This window comes from Oryctolagus cuniculus, chromosome 11 (assembly GCF_051225735.1).
Source record: "Oryctolagus cuniculus isolate XC-2025 breed Fujian yellow rabbit chromosome 11, ASM5122573v1, whole genome shotgun sequence".
In the NCBI taxonomy this organism is placed as follows: Eukaryota; Metazoa; Chordata; class Mammalia; order Lagomorpha; family Leporidae; genus Oryctolagus; species Oryctolagus cuniculus.
This window is the reverse complement of record NC_142877.1, coordinates 121115441-121131122: the sequence shown is the minus strand read 5'-3', so window position 1 is coordinate 121131122 and position 15682 is coordinate 121115441. Positions and strand designations below refer to the sequence as shown.

At 62.4% G+C, this 15682-nt stretch overlaps 1 protein-coding gene across 4 annotated transcripts in view; it reads left to right on the top strand.

The window, feature by feature from the left end:
* CELSR1 (cadherin EGF LAG seven-pass G-type receptor 1) overlaps positions 1-15682 on the top strand; it is a 116983-nt gene that overhangs the window by 31709 nt on the left and 69592 nt on the right. For all 4 annotated transcript variants that reach the window (XM_051828133.3, XM_089307771.1, XM_051828136.3 and 1 more), the window contains exon 2: positions 11514-12152. In XM_051828133.3, coding sequence (XP_051684093.3) covers positions 11514-12152 — 639 coding nt within the window. The remainder of the gene's footprint in view (positions 1-11513; positions 12153-15682) is intronic.

Sequence of the window (15682 nt, the reverse complement as noted above, 5' to 3'; positions counted from 1 at the left end):
GTGTGAGTGAGGGTGTAGGGGTGAGTGTGGGTGTGCATATGGGTGAGGGTATGGGTTGTTTATAGGTGTGGGTGTGTGTGGTGTGAGTGAGGTTGAAGGTGTGGGGTGAGTGTGGGTGTACATGTGGGTGAGGGTCTGGGTGTGTCTCTAGGTGTGGGTGTGTGTGGTGTGAGTGAGGGTGTAGGGGTGAGTGTGGGTGTGCGTGTGGGTGAGGGTATGGGTTGTTTATAGGTGTGGGTGTGTGTGGTGTGAGTGAGGTTGAAGGTGTGGGGTGAGTGTGGGTGTACATGTGGGTGAGGGTCTGGGTGTGTCTATAGGTGTGGGTGTGTGTGGTGTGAGTGAGGGTGTAGGGGTGAGTGTGGGTGTGCGTGTGGGTGAGGGTCTGGGTGTATTTATAGGTGTGGGTGTGTGTGGTGTGAGTGAGGGTGTAGGGGTGAGTGTGGGTGAGGTGTGGGTGTGTCTATAGGTGTGGGTGTGTGTGGTGTGAGTGAGGGTGTAGGGGTGAGTGTGGGTGTACATGTGGGTGAGGGTGTGGGTATGTTTATAGGTGTGGGTGTGTGTGGTGTGAGTGAGGGTATGGGGTGGGTGAGGGTGAGGGTGTGGGTATGTTTATAGGTATGGGTGTGTGTGGTGTGAGTGAGGGTGTAGGGGTGAGTGTGGGTGTGCATGTGGGTGAGGTGTGGGTGTGTCTATAGGTGTGGGTGTGTGTGGTGTGAGTGAGGGTGTAGGGGTGAGTGTGGGTGTGCATGTGGGTGAGGGTGTGGGTATGTCTATAGGTGTGGGTGTGTGTGGTGTGAGTGAGGGTATGGGGTGGGTGAGGGTGAGGGTGTGGGTATGTTTATAGGTATGGGTGTGTGTGGTGTGACTGAGGGTGTAGGGTTGAGTGTGGGTGTGCATGTGGGTGAGGTGTGGGTGTGTCTATAGGTGTGGGTGTGTGTGGTGTGAGTGAGGGTGTAGGGGTGAGTGTGGGTGTGCATGTGGGTGTGTCTATAGGTGTGGGTGTGTGGTGTGAGTGAGGTTGAGGGTGTAGGGGTGAGTGTGGGTGTGCATGTGGGTGAGGGTCTGGGTGTGTCTATAGGTGTGGGTGTGTGTGGTGTGAGTGAGGGTGTAGGGGTGAGTGTGGGTGAGGGTGTGGGTGTGTCTCTAGGTGTGGGTGTGTGGTGTGAGTGAGGTTGAGGGTGTAGGGGTGAGTGTGGGTGAGGGTGTGGGTGTGTGTGGTGTGAGTGAGGTTGAGGGTGTAGGGGTGAGGGTGTGTGGTGGTACCTGGGACTTCCTTAGCGCATTTGTAACTGGAAGGAGGAACCCCTGCTTTCCTGTGTTCAGCAGATGCGATGGGAGTTGCACCGTAATGGAGGTCTGGGCCAGTGGTTAATCTTTTCCCCAGAATAAATGAGGCGTCCATTTCCCGTGGAGTTGGCGGGAAGGAGCCTTGCTCTGGCGCAGTGGGGTCAGCGAGCACACACCCTGGCTCCCCTGAGGCTGCAGGGGCGCTGAGGGGAAACCTCCACGCCTGCCAACGCAGGTGCCACAGTGAGTGCCTGGGGGTCCCAGGCTGCCCCCGGCCCCTCCAACTGCCCCGCCAGGCGGCCCGTATCTTCACACAGCCTCTCGTGGTCTCACACTTCACCAACCGGCTCAGTGTAACTACCCGGGGAGGGCCTTCAGGGCCCCTGTGTGGGGAGGCATTGGGGGGTCTCCCATGTCCCTGGCAGGTGTCACACTCCATATTCAGGGGGAAGGGGACACAGGTCCCACCTGTTGCTGTCAACCCTTGTGGCCATTTTCTAAAGCCACATTTTTTATTTATTAATCTATTTTAAAGATTTATTTGAAAGGCAGAGAGAGAGAGAGGGAGAAATCTTCCATCTGCTGTTTCATTCCCCAGATGGATGCAATGGCCAGGGCGGGGGCAGGAGCTGCATCCGGGTCTCCCACGTGGGTGGCAGGGGCCCAAGCACCTGGGCCATCCTCACTGCTTTCCCAAGCCATTATCAGGGAGCCGGATAAGAAGGGAAGCAGCCAGGACACAAACTGGGGATGTTGGCAACGCAGGTGGTGGCTTAACCCATTGTGCCACAACGCCAGCCCCTAAAGCTACGTCTTTAAACATTTGGTCTGCACCCAGACAAGAGGACAACCTCGCCTCCCTCCTGAGCTTGCTGTCCCTGGGGTCAGTGCGCCCCGCTCACTCAAGCAACACCTTCCCTGCCTCCCTGCTCCCATCTGTCATCCTCCCTCCCACCCTCATGTCATTTGAAGCATTGCCATTGCTGTGGCTGTTCTAGAATAGTCCAGCTATGAAACCGTGCCCCCCCCCCCGCAAGGATGTGACATAAAGGACAAGGACAGGCACAGGTGCGCCCAGGTCCAGGGTGTTTCCTGGAGCCCGCGCTGTGCCTTCCCGGTCCTACTTTTCTCATGCTGCCGAGGTAATCTTGCTTTACATCCCTCTGCTCTTTGCTGTGGTTCCTGGCTTGTGGTGCTGGCTCCCAGCAGCTGGCTGTGCCGTAGCCCTCACCTGCTCATACCTGCCCCTCACCTGCTGCCCCATGGCTCAGGAGACCAGAGTGAATTTTGCAGCAATGAAGTTGGCAGCAAAGCCGGGCTGTGCCAGTGTGTGTCGCACTCAGTGTGCGCGTCCACTGGGAGGTGAGTGTGGCTGGGGCTCTGCTCTGTGCAAGGTGGTGTGTGTGGTGCCTTTCACCACTGCTGTGGCTGAAAGTCCTCGATTCCAAAGTCGCCGGGGGCCAGGGCTTTCAGAGGAAGGATCCGGGGCCTGTCTTTAAGTCCTGTGTGTTTCTGGAGTTGAGATGCACAGTACCAGCCTGCGCGCCCACAGCCACAGTGCTTTTTCTCTGACCGTTCCTGTTGGTGTCTGCACCACGCTGCGACGTGCCACACGCGAATCGGCCGTCTGCAACTCGGGCATTCCTGTTAGGTCTCCCCGGCCTGCGGCGCTCCGCTCTGTGCGGTAGCTCCCTCGGTGTGCGGGCCCCAGCCCCTCCTGGTCCTCTTTCTGCCGACACTTGTTGACTTCCGAATTTCTGCCACCCTGTGGGTGTAGGCGTCTTGTCATGCTTCACCGTGCAGTTTTGTTTGTCGTAGGATCGGCTCTTCCGGCTTGGGGCTTGTCTTATTACTTTTTTTTGGTGGGGGTGAGGGTTACTTTTTAATAAGTTCTTGCTTTTACTCTGCTATGGGGTGGGAGCGTCCCAGTGCTGGCTTACCCCTCTGTGCCACGATGCCGCCCCCACTACTTGTGAGGTCCCGTGGCTGCTGTGGCCTGCCTGGCGATCCTGGCCACCCTCTCCGTTTCAAGGCTGCCATTTCTGTGCAGCATAATCTGTTGGCAGGTGCCAGGGACTGGGATGTTGACCTGTTTTGGGGTCTACCCCACACGTAGTTGGGGTATTTTATGGCTTATAAAAGTGCCAGTCTGCTGCTCATGTCCCCTCGCCGCCCGCCCAGGGCAGCCGTCTGGGCCCTTGGGTGCCCGTGGGCAGACTGTACAGCACTGCCACTCCAGCCGTCAGAGGAGGCTTTTCCCCAAGGCGCCCCTGGGGCCTTGGGTGAGCACCCGGTGACCGACGTGCTTCCAGGGCTCGGCTTTTCCCGGCAGCTGCTGGGACCATCCTACTGGGCTCGGGCTTGGGCTCAGAGTGTTATCCTCTGTAGTGACCAGGGACACAGAATGTCAGGGGCCGCGTGCAGGAGCAGGGGTCTGGGCCGTGCATTGTGTAGCAGGCTTCGGCAAGGAGATGGAAGCTCCTGGGAGCAGACACAGCCCAGGGAGTCCTGAACCCAGGCCTGCCCTCCTGCAGGTGTGCGTATGAGGACCCAGAGAGGAGCAGGAGTGAGAACAGCATGTGTGCACGCAGGCGGAAGCCCACGCACCTGCTGCCCAGCCCTCAGAGGCTGCTGGGTGAGGGGCCCAGCTGGGTGGCAGGGCTCCTGAGGCTCCCGGATCCTGGGGCCAGCAGTGAGTGGCTGTGACCAGCAGTGAATAGACGCAGCTCTGACTGCCCGCGAAACTTCGTCCAGACGCCCGTAGCCTCAGCTGCCTGCTGATTTGCACACCTGGGAGGCACAGTGACGGCCGAGTACTTGGTCCCTGCCACTCTGGGGGAGAGACCTGGACTGAGTTCCAGCTGCCGGCTTTGGCCCTGCCCAGCCCTAGCCATTGTGGACATTTGGGGAGTGAACCAGTGGGTAGGAGCTTTCTCTTTCTTTGTCTTTCTGCCTCTCAGATAAATGAACAAAAACAAACTCCCCTCACTTTTGCTGTCCACAGCCCTTTGGCTGCCGTCCCTGGGACCAGAGCGTACATGGCCGTCCCGTGGCAGGTGCTTGGGGCTGCGCCATCACACTGGAGGGTGGGCAGCCTTGGGGCTGGAGCAAGGCGCTCACTGTCTCTCCGTGGTCCGTGCCATCCTTCCTACCACTCTGCCAGGGAACGTTGCCATTGTCCGAGGATGGGGGCAATGTAGTTTCTGGCTTGGGTGGGGAGAGCTCCCTGTGGCCCAGCCAGCTTCCGTCTTGGGCCCAGCTGCAGAGGGAGGCGCTGGGCGCGCTGCCGAGAGATGGATCCGGTGCTGGGCCAGGGCTCCAGGCCCAGGTTCTTGTCAAAAGGCTCAAGCTGGAAGAAGGATCCAGAATGTCTGTGTCACTCCCAAGGGCGTGGCTGTCAGCCGGTGCTGCTCGGCCCCTGGTGGGTGTCTGACCAGCTCTGGAGACCTCTTGGTAGCCACAGCCTGGGGCTGAGGGCTGCTGGCATCTGTGGGCAGAGCCCAGGGCCCTGCTCAGTGTCCCAGGGCCGCCCCTCGTGGACTCTCTTGGCCCTGGACTGCAGTGGGGAAGTCTGGGCCAAGAGGCTGAAGGCCCAGACAGCCGCGACTTCAGCCCTGCGGCCCCCAGCACCCTGCAGCAGGGGTGGGATCAGACTCGGGCATCGCAGCTCAGCAAATGAATTCCTCCATGTTGCTCGGCGAGAACCTGGATGGGCAGGAAGGGCCTCGAGGACTCCAAGGGGGCGCTCGGCGGATGCCCTGTGCGCTGCTGGGGCCCGGCAGGTGGGTTTGGCCTGGCTTGGCTCTGCCCTGGCCTCAGGGAGGCAGGTCTGGTGTCTCCGGGGAGAGAGGGTGGCTTCCCGGCCCTGGAAGCGGGAGGCGGCTCTGCCTGTGCAGGCCGGGTCTCCCTCCACCTTCACCAGCTCGGCTCCAGGACAGCACTGAACGGGCTTGGAAAGCAGCCTTCTCCCCTCAGAGAATTTCGTACTTGAGCAAGCCTTAGCTTTTTTCCTTTTTTTTTTTTTTTTAAGATTTTATTTATTTAAGAGTTAAAGTTACAGACAGTGAGAGGGAGAAACAGAGAGAAAGGTCTTCCATCCGTAGGTTCACTCCCTAAATGGCCGCAACAGTTGCAGCTGCGCCAATCCGAAGCCAGGAGCCAGGAGCTTCTTCTCGGTCTCCCATGTGGGTGCAGGGGCCCAAGGACTTGGACCATCCTCCACTGTCTTCCCAGACCATAGCAGAGAGCTGGATCAGAAGAGGAGCAGCTGGGACTAGAACCGGTGCCCATATGGGATGCCAGCACCGCAGGGATTAACCTACTGCACCACAGCGCTGGCCCCTCCCTTTTTAAAAATGGAGGTGGAAATCACGTGAGGCGGGACTAAACACTTTAAAGTGAGCGCCGCAGTGGCATCCAGCACACTCACCGGCTGGTGTGGTCATCACCTCTCAGATCACGGCCATCGCCCGGAGACGCCCCACAGCCCACACCGCGACGCTCCAACCCGGTCACTCCCCAACCCTTCTACCCCCTGCCTCTAGCAGCCGGCAGTCTGGCTTCTGTCTCTCGGGGCGCACCTGTCTCACCTGTCCCGGGTTCTGTCTTGTGCAGCTGTGTGCCCCGAGGCCTCCGTGTCTGGCTGCTTTCCTGGGTACGATGCCTTTGAGCCTCACCTCTCGGGGGAGCTGCACAGGGTCTCCTGCCCCGCACGGTCCAGGCGTTTCGGGAACTGGCCTGGTCACCTCCATGGTGACAGCATCATTCTCCAGGAGCCAGGTGGCTTTGCTGTCTTAAGGCAGCAGTAGGTGGGCATGGAGTCCGGGGGGGACGACACCCACGTCCCACGTTGGCGTCCCAGCCCTGTTGCCCACTCCAGCTTCCTGCTAACACAGACTGTGGGAGACAGCAGTGATGGCTTGCGTGGTTGGGTCCTTACGTCCCGTGTGGGAGACCTAGATTGAGTTCCTGGCTCCTGGCTTTGGCCCAGCCTGGATCAGGCCATCGTGGGTATTTGGGGATGAACAATGGATGAGAGCTTTCTCTGTTTCTACCTCTCAAAACCAAAAAAAAAAAAAAAAAAAAAACCCAAACCAAAAACATACACACACACAAAAGCCCAGCAGTGGGTGTGGCCCGAGTCTGCTTTCCAAGTGGTCTGGAACGTCCCTTTCATGCTTAACTGAGAGCAGTGGTGTGCAGTGAGCCAGCAGAGGTGGGTGGCACCTGCTGGGGGCTCCAGCGTCTCAGCGGTGGTGACGCAGCCTCTGGTTAAGGCGCTGGCCTGGGTACACTCCCCAGATAGGAATCAGCAGATGACCACCCCTGATGGTGGGCCCTGGGATCTGGGCAGGGTTAGGGGTTGGCGCTGGGGCCTGGTCTTGTCCCTTCCTAAGACTTTTGATACCGGCAGGGGAGGGGCTGTGAAGACCTCCGCTCCTGTGCCCCAGCCTACAGCAGCCGCTTGAGGGAGGTGGAGACGACAGGTTATGGACGTGGGTTCCAGGTGAGAGAAACCCAAGGCATGGACTGCCTTGGGGGCTAGGGAAGACCCTCGCCCACCATCGTCCAGCTGAGAACCCAGCTTGGAGGTGGACGAGGAGGGACGGGCAGCTGGTGCCAGGCAGGGCTGCGCTGGTGCTGTCAGCACCGTGTGAGTTGACTGCAAGGTTGCAGCCCCACTGTGGGCGGGCCCAGGTCTTGACAAGACACGTGATTGGCTGGAGACACGCATGCATTTGTCCCCAGCCCTACAGCTTGTGTCACCTATTCTGTGACATGGACCCAGATCCATAGCTGGGGCCGAAGGTTCTGGACTTGGCCTTTGCTGCTTAGAGAGGAGCAAAACCAGACACCCACGGGGAGTAGGATCAGAACCTCACCCCTGTTGTCTGACCTCGGTGTGGCCTCCTGCCTGTTGCTGTGAGGGCCCCAGGTCGGGCGGCACCGAGGGGCGGGCACAGCCTTTGTCCCAGGCTGGCTGATGGCCAGCAGCGCCCTGTGGGCATGACCACAGGGAGGCCTTGAACTCTGAGAACGTCAAGGGCAGGTGGTGGCGACAGCAAGTGGAGGAGCTCCTGGCCACGGTGCATGGGGTAGGCCGGCAGAGTGGCCCAGGCTCCCCTGGCACCAGCCCCAACCCCGCTGAAGCCCAGGGAGTGTAACGCGTTAGGAGCTCGCCCCCTCCACCTCTGTCCATGGTGCGGGGCTGTGGTCCTCTGGGGCCCCTTTCTGGTCCATCCCGTCTGTCCTCGGTGGGAAGCTCAGGACCCTGCCACTCACAGCCTGAGTGACCTTGCTGGGCCCGGGCAGCCGCCTTGTCCCTCTGTGTCTGTGTCCACCAAGGCACCATGCACGGACTCCTCCCAGTCCACCTCTTTGAGGACATTTCCCACGAGGCCAGCAGCAGCTGGAGGCCCGCCCACCCCTGCCTCAGCGGCCTCATCTCCCCCGCCCCCACCTTCCCATCCATCCCATCCCGGCTGCTGTTGGGGGGTGGGGACTGTGAGGCCGCGAGCAGGGCTGAGTGACGCCGGCCATGAGCAGGGCTGAGTGACACTGTCTTTTTAAGAAGGGGAGGCAGAGACTGTGACAAGTGCCATCCCCCGAGGAGACTCGGCTGCCTGCTGCCTCCTGGCCACCCAGTGCCCAGCCCCTTGCCCTCCGTGTGGGACCGCCCGTGGCCGGGTGTTATCCGTGGGCCTCCACGTTTGTGTCCACGAAGGCTGCTGCGTTGCTGTCGGCTCAGGAATCCCAGCCAGGCCGTGAAGGAGAGTAGCACGGTGGGTTCCGGGACAGCCGGGCCGAGCTCGCAGTGTGAGGGAGACGGCGTTGGGAGGACGGCAGGGCGTGTGCGTGTCTCCCGTACGGTCAGCGCTGGTCACACTGAGGCCTGCCTGGGGGCGGTACATCATCACCGTCACTTTGTGCACGAGTGGCGTCGGGCCTGAGTGCAGGTCCGTGTTCCGGGCTGTGCTTCCTGGGGCGGGGCGGACGGGACAGCCCAGAGCACCCAGAGGCCTGGGCGTTCAGCTTTGCAGAACAAAGCCGTGTGTGGTGTGCGGGAACGCGATCCTCAGTAGCGGTGGTCACCAGGAAGCAACGGTGCCCTGCCCGTGCTGTCGTCCTCGGCCCTCGCCAAAGCGGAAACAGAACCGGACCAGACAGCGACCAAGGGAGAAAACAGCTCACTGGGAACCAGGGGCCTGCAGCTCCGTGCGCAGCCGGCGGGGCTGGGGTTAGAGGTGCGGCTGCGACTCTGCATCCTCCCCCCCCCCCCCCCCGCCTTCCCTCCCTGCCACACCCCTGTGTGCAGCAGCTGCTGAGTGCCAGGAGCCTCTCTGGCCGTGACAGGTGCTCCTGGAGCAGGGCCCCGGGACTCACAGAGGGAAAGCAAGGAGGAAGAGTGACGTCAGGTCACAGGGCGGGGCTCAGCGTGCGGGGACACTGAGCTGACACACAGCCGACAGGCTGTGCGCACGGCCTGGGGCAGGCAGAAGGATGATGTGGTGACAGGGAGGTGTCACTGTCTGGGGGTGGGGCGACCCTGAGACAGGTGAGGGGCTGCGGTTTTACTCTGGGGCCACAAGGGGTTGGGGTGACGGCTGTGCGGGTGGTGGGGGAGGGATGCTGAGGCCGTGGTCCCGAGGGACGTGAGGCTGCCCCTTTGCTTTGGGACGCCTTCGGCTGTGGCGAGTGCCCACGTTTGCACGGTCGGCGGCACAGGGGCATCCACGTGCCCGTGTGGCCGTCGCTGTCCCCAGCTCGAGCCGTTCCTTTTTCCAAACTGGAACTTGGCCCCGACTCAACACCGGCTGCCCCTCCCTGCTCAGCCCTGGCCCCCTGCAAACCCCATCCCGAGGACCCCCAACATCAGGATTGCTCTGGGTGTCTGACGTCTTTCACGAGGTCCACGCGCGTGGCAGGGGAATGGGGCTGCTGGTTGGTGCCGGGTGTGCGTGTCCCCAGGAGCCACGTAACTCACGGGAGGACGAGCAGGAAAGAGACGTGGAGAAGGGGGTAGCTTCCAGAGGGAGGAGGAGCCCACCCACCCACTGCCTTGAGGGTGCAGAGACCCAGGCAGGACTGACCAGGTCCCTTGAGGTTGTCTGGGAGGGGTGGGCTCCTGGCTCAGAGGCGGCGCCCCCCATACCCTCCTCACCATGTCCATTCACTGGAGGACGCGGATCCCATGGGGCAGGGCCGATCTCCCCCGATTCCCTCCCCGACTCCAGACCCCACCTGCGACACCGGGCATTTGGGGGTGGGCATGGTTTAGCGCACAGGAAGTTGTCGGTGTCGGGTAGGAAGGGCGGTGAGGGTACGGGTTCTCCCACACATCTCTGTGCCGCTGGTTTTGTCTGTTCTCATGCTGGTGGGAGAGCAGCCCAAACTCGGTGGTGTCAGATACTCGCTGTGCTGTGTGTGAGTCCGGCTCACGGGACACTGGCCTCCACCTTGGACTGTCTGGGCTGCCCGCCAGGCCCCACAGGGCCAAGTCTGGGTCCTGGGGGCCACGCTCTTACCTAGGGAGCCTGGCTCTCCCCAGCGTGGCGTCCCCAGCCTAGCCTCCCTGGTGTGATGTCCTCAGCCTGGCTGTCCCCACTGTGGCCTCCCTGGTGCAATGTCCCCGGCCTGGCTGTCCCCACTGTGGCCTCCCTGGTGTGATGTCCCCAGCCTGGCTGTCCCCACCGTGGCCTCCCCAGCATGGTGTCCCCAGCCTGACTGTCCCCAGTGTGGCGTCTGGCGTCTGAGGAAAGAGGCAGAACCTTCCAGTCCTGTTAGGGCCTGGACTGGGAGGTCCAGAGTCCCCTCCTGCCACTCCCCGGGGGTGGAAGTGGCCCCGGCCCTGGGGTGGGTGTGGGAGGGGCAGCGGGGTCATCCTGGAGGCTGCTGCCCTGGGGTCACTGCCGCCCCCCTGTTTTTCCTCCTTCCTGGGCAGGCTGCCCCCCTGGGTTGTGTGAGCACAGGTGCTGTCTGGCTGTTGACTGTGCGTCCCCTTTGTGTTCTGTGAGGCTGTAGACAGAGCCCGGGCTTAGGCCAGGCCTGGGGGCGCATTTTCCGAGCTCAGCTTGGCCTGGGGCTCAGCCGGCTGGCAGGGAAGAGTCAGTGGGCGCTCGGTGCCTGCTGGACGTTCCTGGGTACTGCTGCGGCATCGGGGTGAGGCGGGGGCTCCCCTCCTGCCGGGCCTGCATCCCTGGAGTCTCGGATTTCTCACCTGTTATGCGGGGATCCCTGTGTAATCGAGCAGGCAGGAGCAGCTGTGACTTCCCCAGGTTCCTTCCCTGGTGTCTGCAGGGCTGCGTGGCTCAAGGTCACTCCTGGAAAGGCCGGGTCTTGGTGCCCCAGGTGTCCTGAGTCGGTGCCCCCAGGTGTCATAAGGCCCCCTGCCTGCTGCTGTGCCTGTTAGTGGTGAGCTGGCTTCTGGGTTTTGTCACCTGTCAGAGCTCTGAGTGAGCCCAGCACTGTCACAGCATCGCAGAGAGAAGTAGGAAGGCCCCTGCCTGGCTCCTGCCTCGTGGGTGGGGCATCTGGGGGGCTGTGGTTCCCAGAGGGGTGACAGAGGGTCTTTGCCCCCACACCCCTCAGGAACTGGGCGGCTGCTCTCCTTGGGGTACAGATGGAGAGACCTGAGGGGGTGCCGGAAGGGAGGACCCACGGAGCTCCAGGCCTTGGGATTTGAGCCGGACCTGGAGGATGTGCACCTGCGGGAAGGCCCCCTGGGCAGGGCCTGCCGCCGAAGCCCAGTACCCGGGAGCCCCAAGCCCCCGCAGCCCAGCCCCGGAACATCCCTGGTTCTGTGCTCAGCTGAAGCAGCGGATGCCTCGCTCACGCTCCCGGGCGCCCCAGGGCCACGCGTGGTGGTGGACGTCCAGCCTCCTCTCGGGCGTGTCTTTATGAAGCAGAGTATGTGCAGCAGGGGAGGGGCTGTGGGCTGGGGCGCAGCGGGGAGAGCCGGGGGCTTCACGTCACATCGCCACCTCATGTGGGGGGGGCACAGCGTGGGAGCTGGGGCCGCGTGGCGGTCGCTGGTGCGCCCGGGCCGGAGCGGTGCTTCTGGATGTGTGTGAGCTGAGGTGGCAGCAGGAGCCGGAGGCCCACGGCTGTCATGGGGGTGGGCAGCCTGTGGGGTCCCCGTGCCGGCCCCTCTTGTGCTCCGCATGTCGGAGGCTGCTCCCAGGCGGTGCTGGCCGGCGCGAATGACCCGACTGTCCTTGTGTCCCCAGACGGCGTCCACAGCGTGACGGCGCTCTGCACGCTGCGTGTCACCATCATCACAGATGACATGCTGACCAACAGCATCACCGTGCGGCTGGAGAACATGTCGCAGGAGCGGTTCCTGTCCCCGCTGCTGGCCCTCTTCGTGGAAGGCGTGGCCACCGTGCTGTCCACCGCCAAGGACGACGTCTTCGTCTTCAACATCCAGAACGACACGGACGTCAGCGCCAACATCCTGAATGTGACCTTCTCGGCGCTGCTGCCGGGCGGCGGGCGGGGCCGGTTCTTCCCGTCAGAGGAGCTGCAGGAGCAGATCTACCTGAACCGCACGCTGCTCACCACCATCTCCGCCCAGCGCGTGCTGCCCTTCGACGACAACATCTGCCTGCGCGAGCCCTGCGAGAACTACATGAAGTGCGTGTCGGTGCTCCGGTTCGACAGCTCCGCCCCCTTCATCAGCTCCACCACGGTGCTCTTCCGGCCCATCCACCCCATCAACGGCCTGCGCTGCCGCTGCCCGCCCGGCTTCACCGGCGACTACTGCGAGACCGAGATCGACCTCTGCTACTCCAGCCCCTGTGGCGCCAACGGCCGCTGCCGCAGCCGTGAGGGCGGCTACAGCTGTGAGTGCTTCGAGGACTTCACGGGTGAGTGTCCTGGGCCACCCCCTGCTCCGCACGCACGTCGCCCGCATCATGAGGTGGGGGGGAGCGGCACGTGGTCTCCTCTGGCCGTGCCCCTGATGGGCCCGGGTGTCGGCTGCTGGAATCGCCGAGGATTTCAGACCTGGAGCCTTGCATAGCCAGGGGGCTCGGGGACGAGGCTTGTGTCCCAGCCCTCACCCCGAGCTCTTGTCTGCACAACAACAGTCAAGTCACTTATTTTTAAAAAATAGATTTATTTATTTGAAAGGCAGAATTAGAGAGAGAGAGAGAGAGATCTTCCATCTGCTGGTTCACTCCCCAGTGGCTGCAATGGCTGGGGCTGGACTAGGCAGACGCCAAGAATCAGAGGCTTCATCCAGGTCTCCCATGTGGGTGCAGGGGCCCAAGGACTTGGGCTGTCATCTGCTGCTTTCCCAGGTGCGTTATCAGGGAACTGGACCAGAAGTGGAGCCGCCAGGACTCGAACTGGCACTCGTGTGGGATGCCAGTGTTGCAGGCATTGGCTTAAACCGCTGTGCCACGCCGCCGGCCCCTTCTTTATGAGAACGGCAGGGGAAGTCACAATGCGGGATCCGCTGCACAGCCTAAGCCCACAACACGAGTGCTGCTTTTACGTGGCGGCTTTATGGAGACGGTGCCTTCATTCCAGATTTCGAGTGTGATCTGTAGGTCAAAACCGAGGCACTGGCACAGAGACGGAACCCTCCGTCCCGCGGGTCCTGGCGGCGTTCCCGGGGCTTCGCTACCGCTCTGTGTCCCTCAGGGCCTCCTCATCGCAATGATAAACTGCCCCAAGGCAAGCAGGGGTGATTTTCTAGAAAGAGCCAGCCCAGGGGCGCTACAGAGAGAGACGCAGGCTCTGCTCTGCTCTTTGATCTCCTGGCGCGCACGGGGAAGACAAGCGGCCGCTGGCTGGCGGGGAGCACGCTGTCTGGAAGCCCTCTGGGGATTAGGTGGGACTTGACTCGCACCGGAGGTAACTTGGAGATTCCTCTACCGACCGTGTCCTCGATGCAAGTGTTTAATATAAACACCTGGGAGATCATTAACGTCCGTGTGGGAGTTTTATCCGGCACGAGTTTATCGAGCTTACGGCAGCTTATGACAAGGGCAGCAGGCATTAGCGGGCATTTATGAGGCCGGAAGAGAGAGCAGCCTGCAGCAGCCGCACCAGGAGCAGCAGGATGCGCCCGCAGGGCTGTGCACCGGGCGGGGAGGAGAACCGGCAGCCGATGCGCCAGGGGCGGGGTTACTGCCTGGTAACACCAGGCTGGTCGGGCTCTTGGTCCTGTCTGGCTCTGGACGTCTCTTCCTGCCGTCTCGCCACCGCCCAGTGTTAATCCTCAATTCCTGGCTGTGCTGGGGCCTGGCGGTGAGCCGGAAGGAAGGTAGAGGCAGCCACGCCCAGTCGGCCTCAGGGCCCCCCCCCCCCCCCCCCCCGCCCCGAGTGGTAGAGAGGAAGGAGCTGGGTCCGAGCCACCTTCAGACCTGGGGAGGGTGCCCCATGCCTTCCCTTCCCACCCGGCCTCTGCCACTGTGGAAGGGCCCCCGGCCCCTCCCCCTAGGTCCCCCAGGACAGCATCCCCCCACCCAAGTGGAGTACTCCTGTGCCCTCCGGGGAGTCAGCACGCAGCTTCATTCACAGCGGATTTACTGAGTGCCTGGCCCATGCACACCTCCTGCCTGCCCGTCCGGGTGGGTCGTGCGGGATCCTTCACCTTGCCCTCTTGTGTCTCCAGGAGCCCTGGGGTGGGGGGTGTCTGCGCAGGGTGTGGGGAGCTCGGGGCCGGGCTAAGTCAAGACGGGTTGTCCCAGAGGGTGGAATCAGCTTCCGACGTTCTCGGATTTCCTCTTCATGGTGAGAGTCAATTTTAGATGAGTAATGACTGGCGGGGATGGCTGAGGCTGTCATCGCCGCCGGGACCCCCTGAAACGCGGTGACCGGCACGGGACAGAGTTGGAACTCTCTGGGCACCAGAGGCTTCCAGAGCGCGTCCTCCGAGATAAGGCTAATTACCAACCACAGCGGATGGCTTTCGCTCGGTTCCCCTTCCTCCTCTCGCCGTTTGAAGCCCCGTAGTCCTGCCGGGAGGAGACTGAGCGTGATGACTCGCGATGAAAGTGGTGCTGTCGTCACGCGGGTTTTGTTACTTGCTCCCTGGTAAGCTGAGCTCCGGGCCTCGCCGTCGCATGGTTGGAATCTGCCCAAGCTGTCGGCGGCCGCTGGCCCCGGCTTCCTGAGCTGCAGCCCTGGCGGCGCGGGAGACGCGGCAGCAGCCGGGGCAGGAAGGCATCAATTAGCTTCAGGAAAAGCCCACGAACTGGAGGCTGGAAGCCCCCCACCCCTCCCCCGCCAGCTTTCCTGTGTGTCTCCAAACCATTCTGGAGGTGCCCAGGCTGCAGGGCACGGGGTCCCTGTGTCTGCAGGGAGCAGCTGGCACCCGCATTCCCCCTCTCCGGCATGTCCCCATGGGGGCTGTGGCCGGGTCTGCAGGGATGGGCGGGAACATGTATGCACCCGTCTCCTCCACACCCCGCCCCTCTGTCCTCCCTAAACCACCTCGGGGTCCCAGAGGACAGGCCTTACTGGTCACTCTGCAGCCGCTGTCCCTGTCCCGGATGTGTCCTTTCTGGTCTGCCTGTCACTCATGTGCCCCTCTCCCCTGCCCCAGGAGGGTTCTGGAAGGCTTCCTGACCTCAGAGGGCGTCCATCTGTGGCTCCCCGCCCTGGACACTGCCCGTGCTGCCCCTGGGTGGGCTTCGCTTGTTTCCGTGCCTGGCTGAGCCCGTTTTCCATGACCACGCGTCTCTTCTCATCTAGCTCTCACGCTCTTTGGCGCTGTTTTGTGAGTGGGAACTATGAAAGCCTCCAGGCCAGGAGGTGATTCTGCCCCCCAGGGCTGAAGATGGTGGCCCAGCACTGGGGGGTGGCCGCCAGTGGGAGTGGCCGGGACCCCTGGAGGGCGGGGCTTCCCGGTTTCCCGTTTACCTGGTTCGTGCTCCGGCTCCACTCATTTAACAGTGTTTTGTGAAAGGTGCCTCGTGTGTGCTGGGCACCAGGGTGCACAGGTGAAGTGTCCTGGGCAGCGGACAGTGCCCAGCTGAGCGGCCACCAGCCGTGGAGCGTTTTGTCCCCGCCCTCTTACCGGAGTGCTGAGGCTTGGGGCGGGGTGTTGGGGATCAAGCCGCCACGCACTAGGCTTCTCTGCCAGTCACTCCAGTGTCAGCCCTGGGCATGGCTAGGTGGGCGGAGCCTGACTCGAGTTTCACAGGCCCCCGGCCCCAGCCTCCTGCACTCACTCTCCTCTGTCCCTGCCGGGGGGCATCTCCGGCCCCAGTTCCAGATACTCCCCACTTGCATCTTGGCGTCCCCTCTCCCAACCCCTTGGGGCTCGTGGTCGGCACCCCCAATCCCATGTTTAGTCTCTAGGCCCTGAGCATTCTGCCCCTGGCAGCCCCCATTGTGTCCTGTTAGTGCCCCCTGGTGGAGGCCCCTTCGCTGGTCCCCCTGC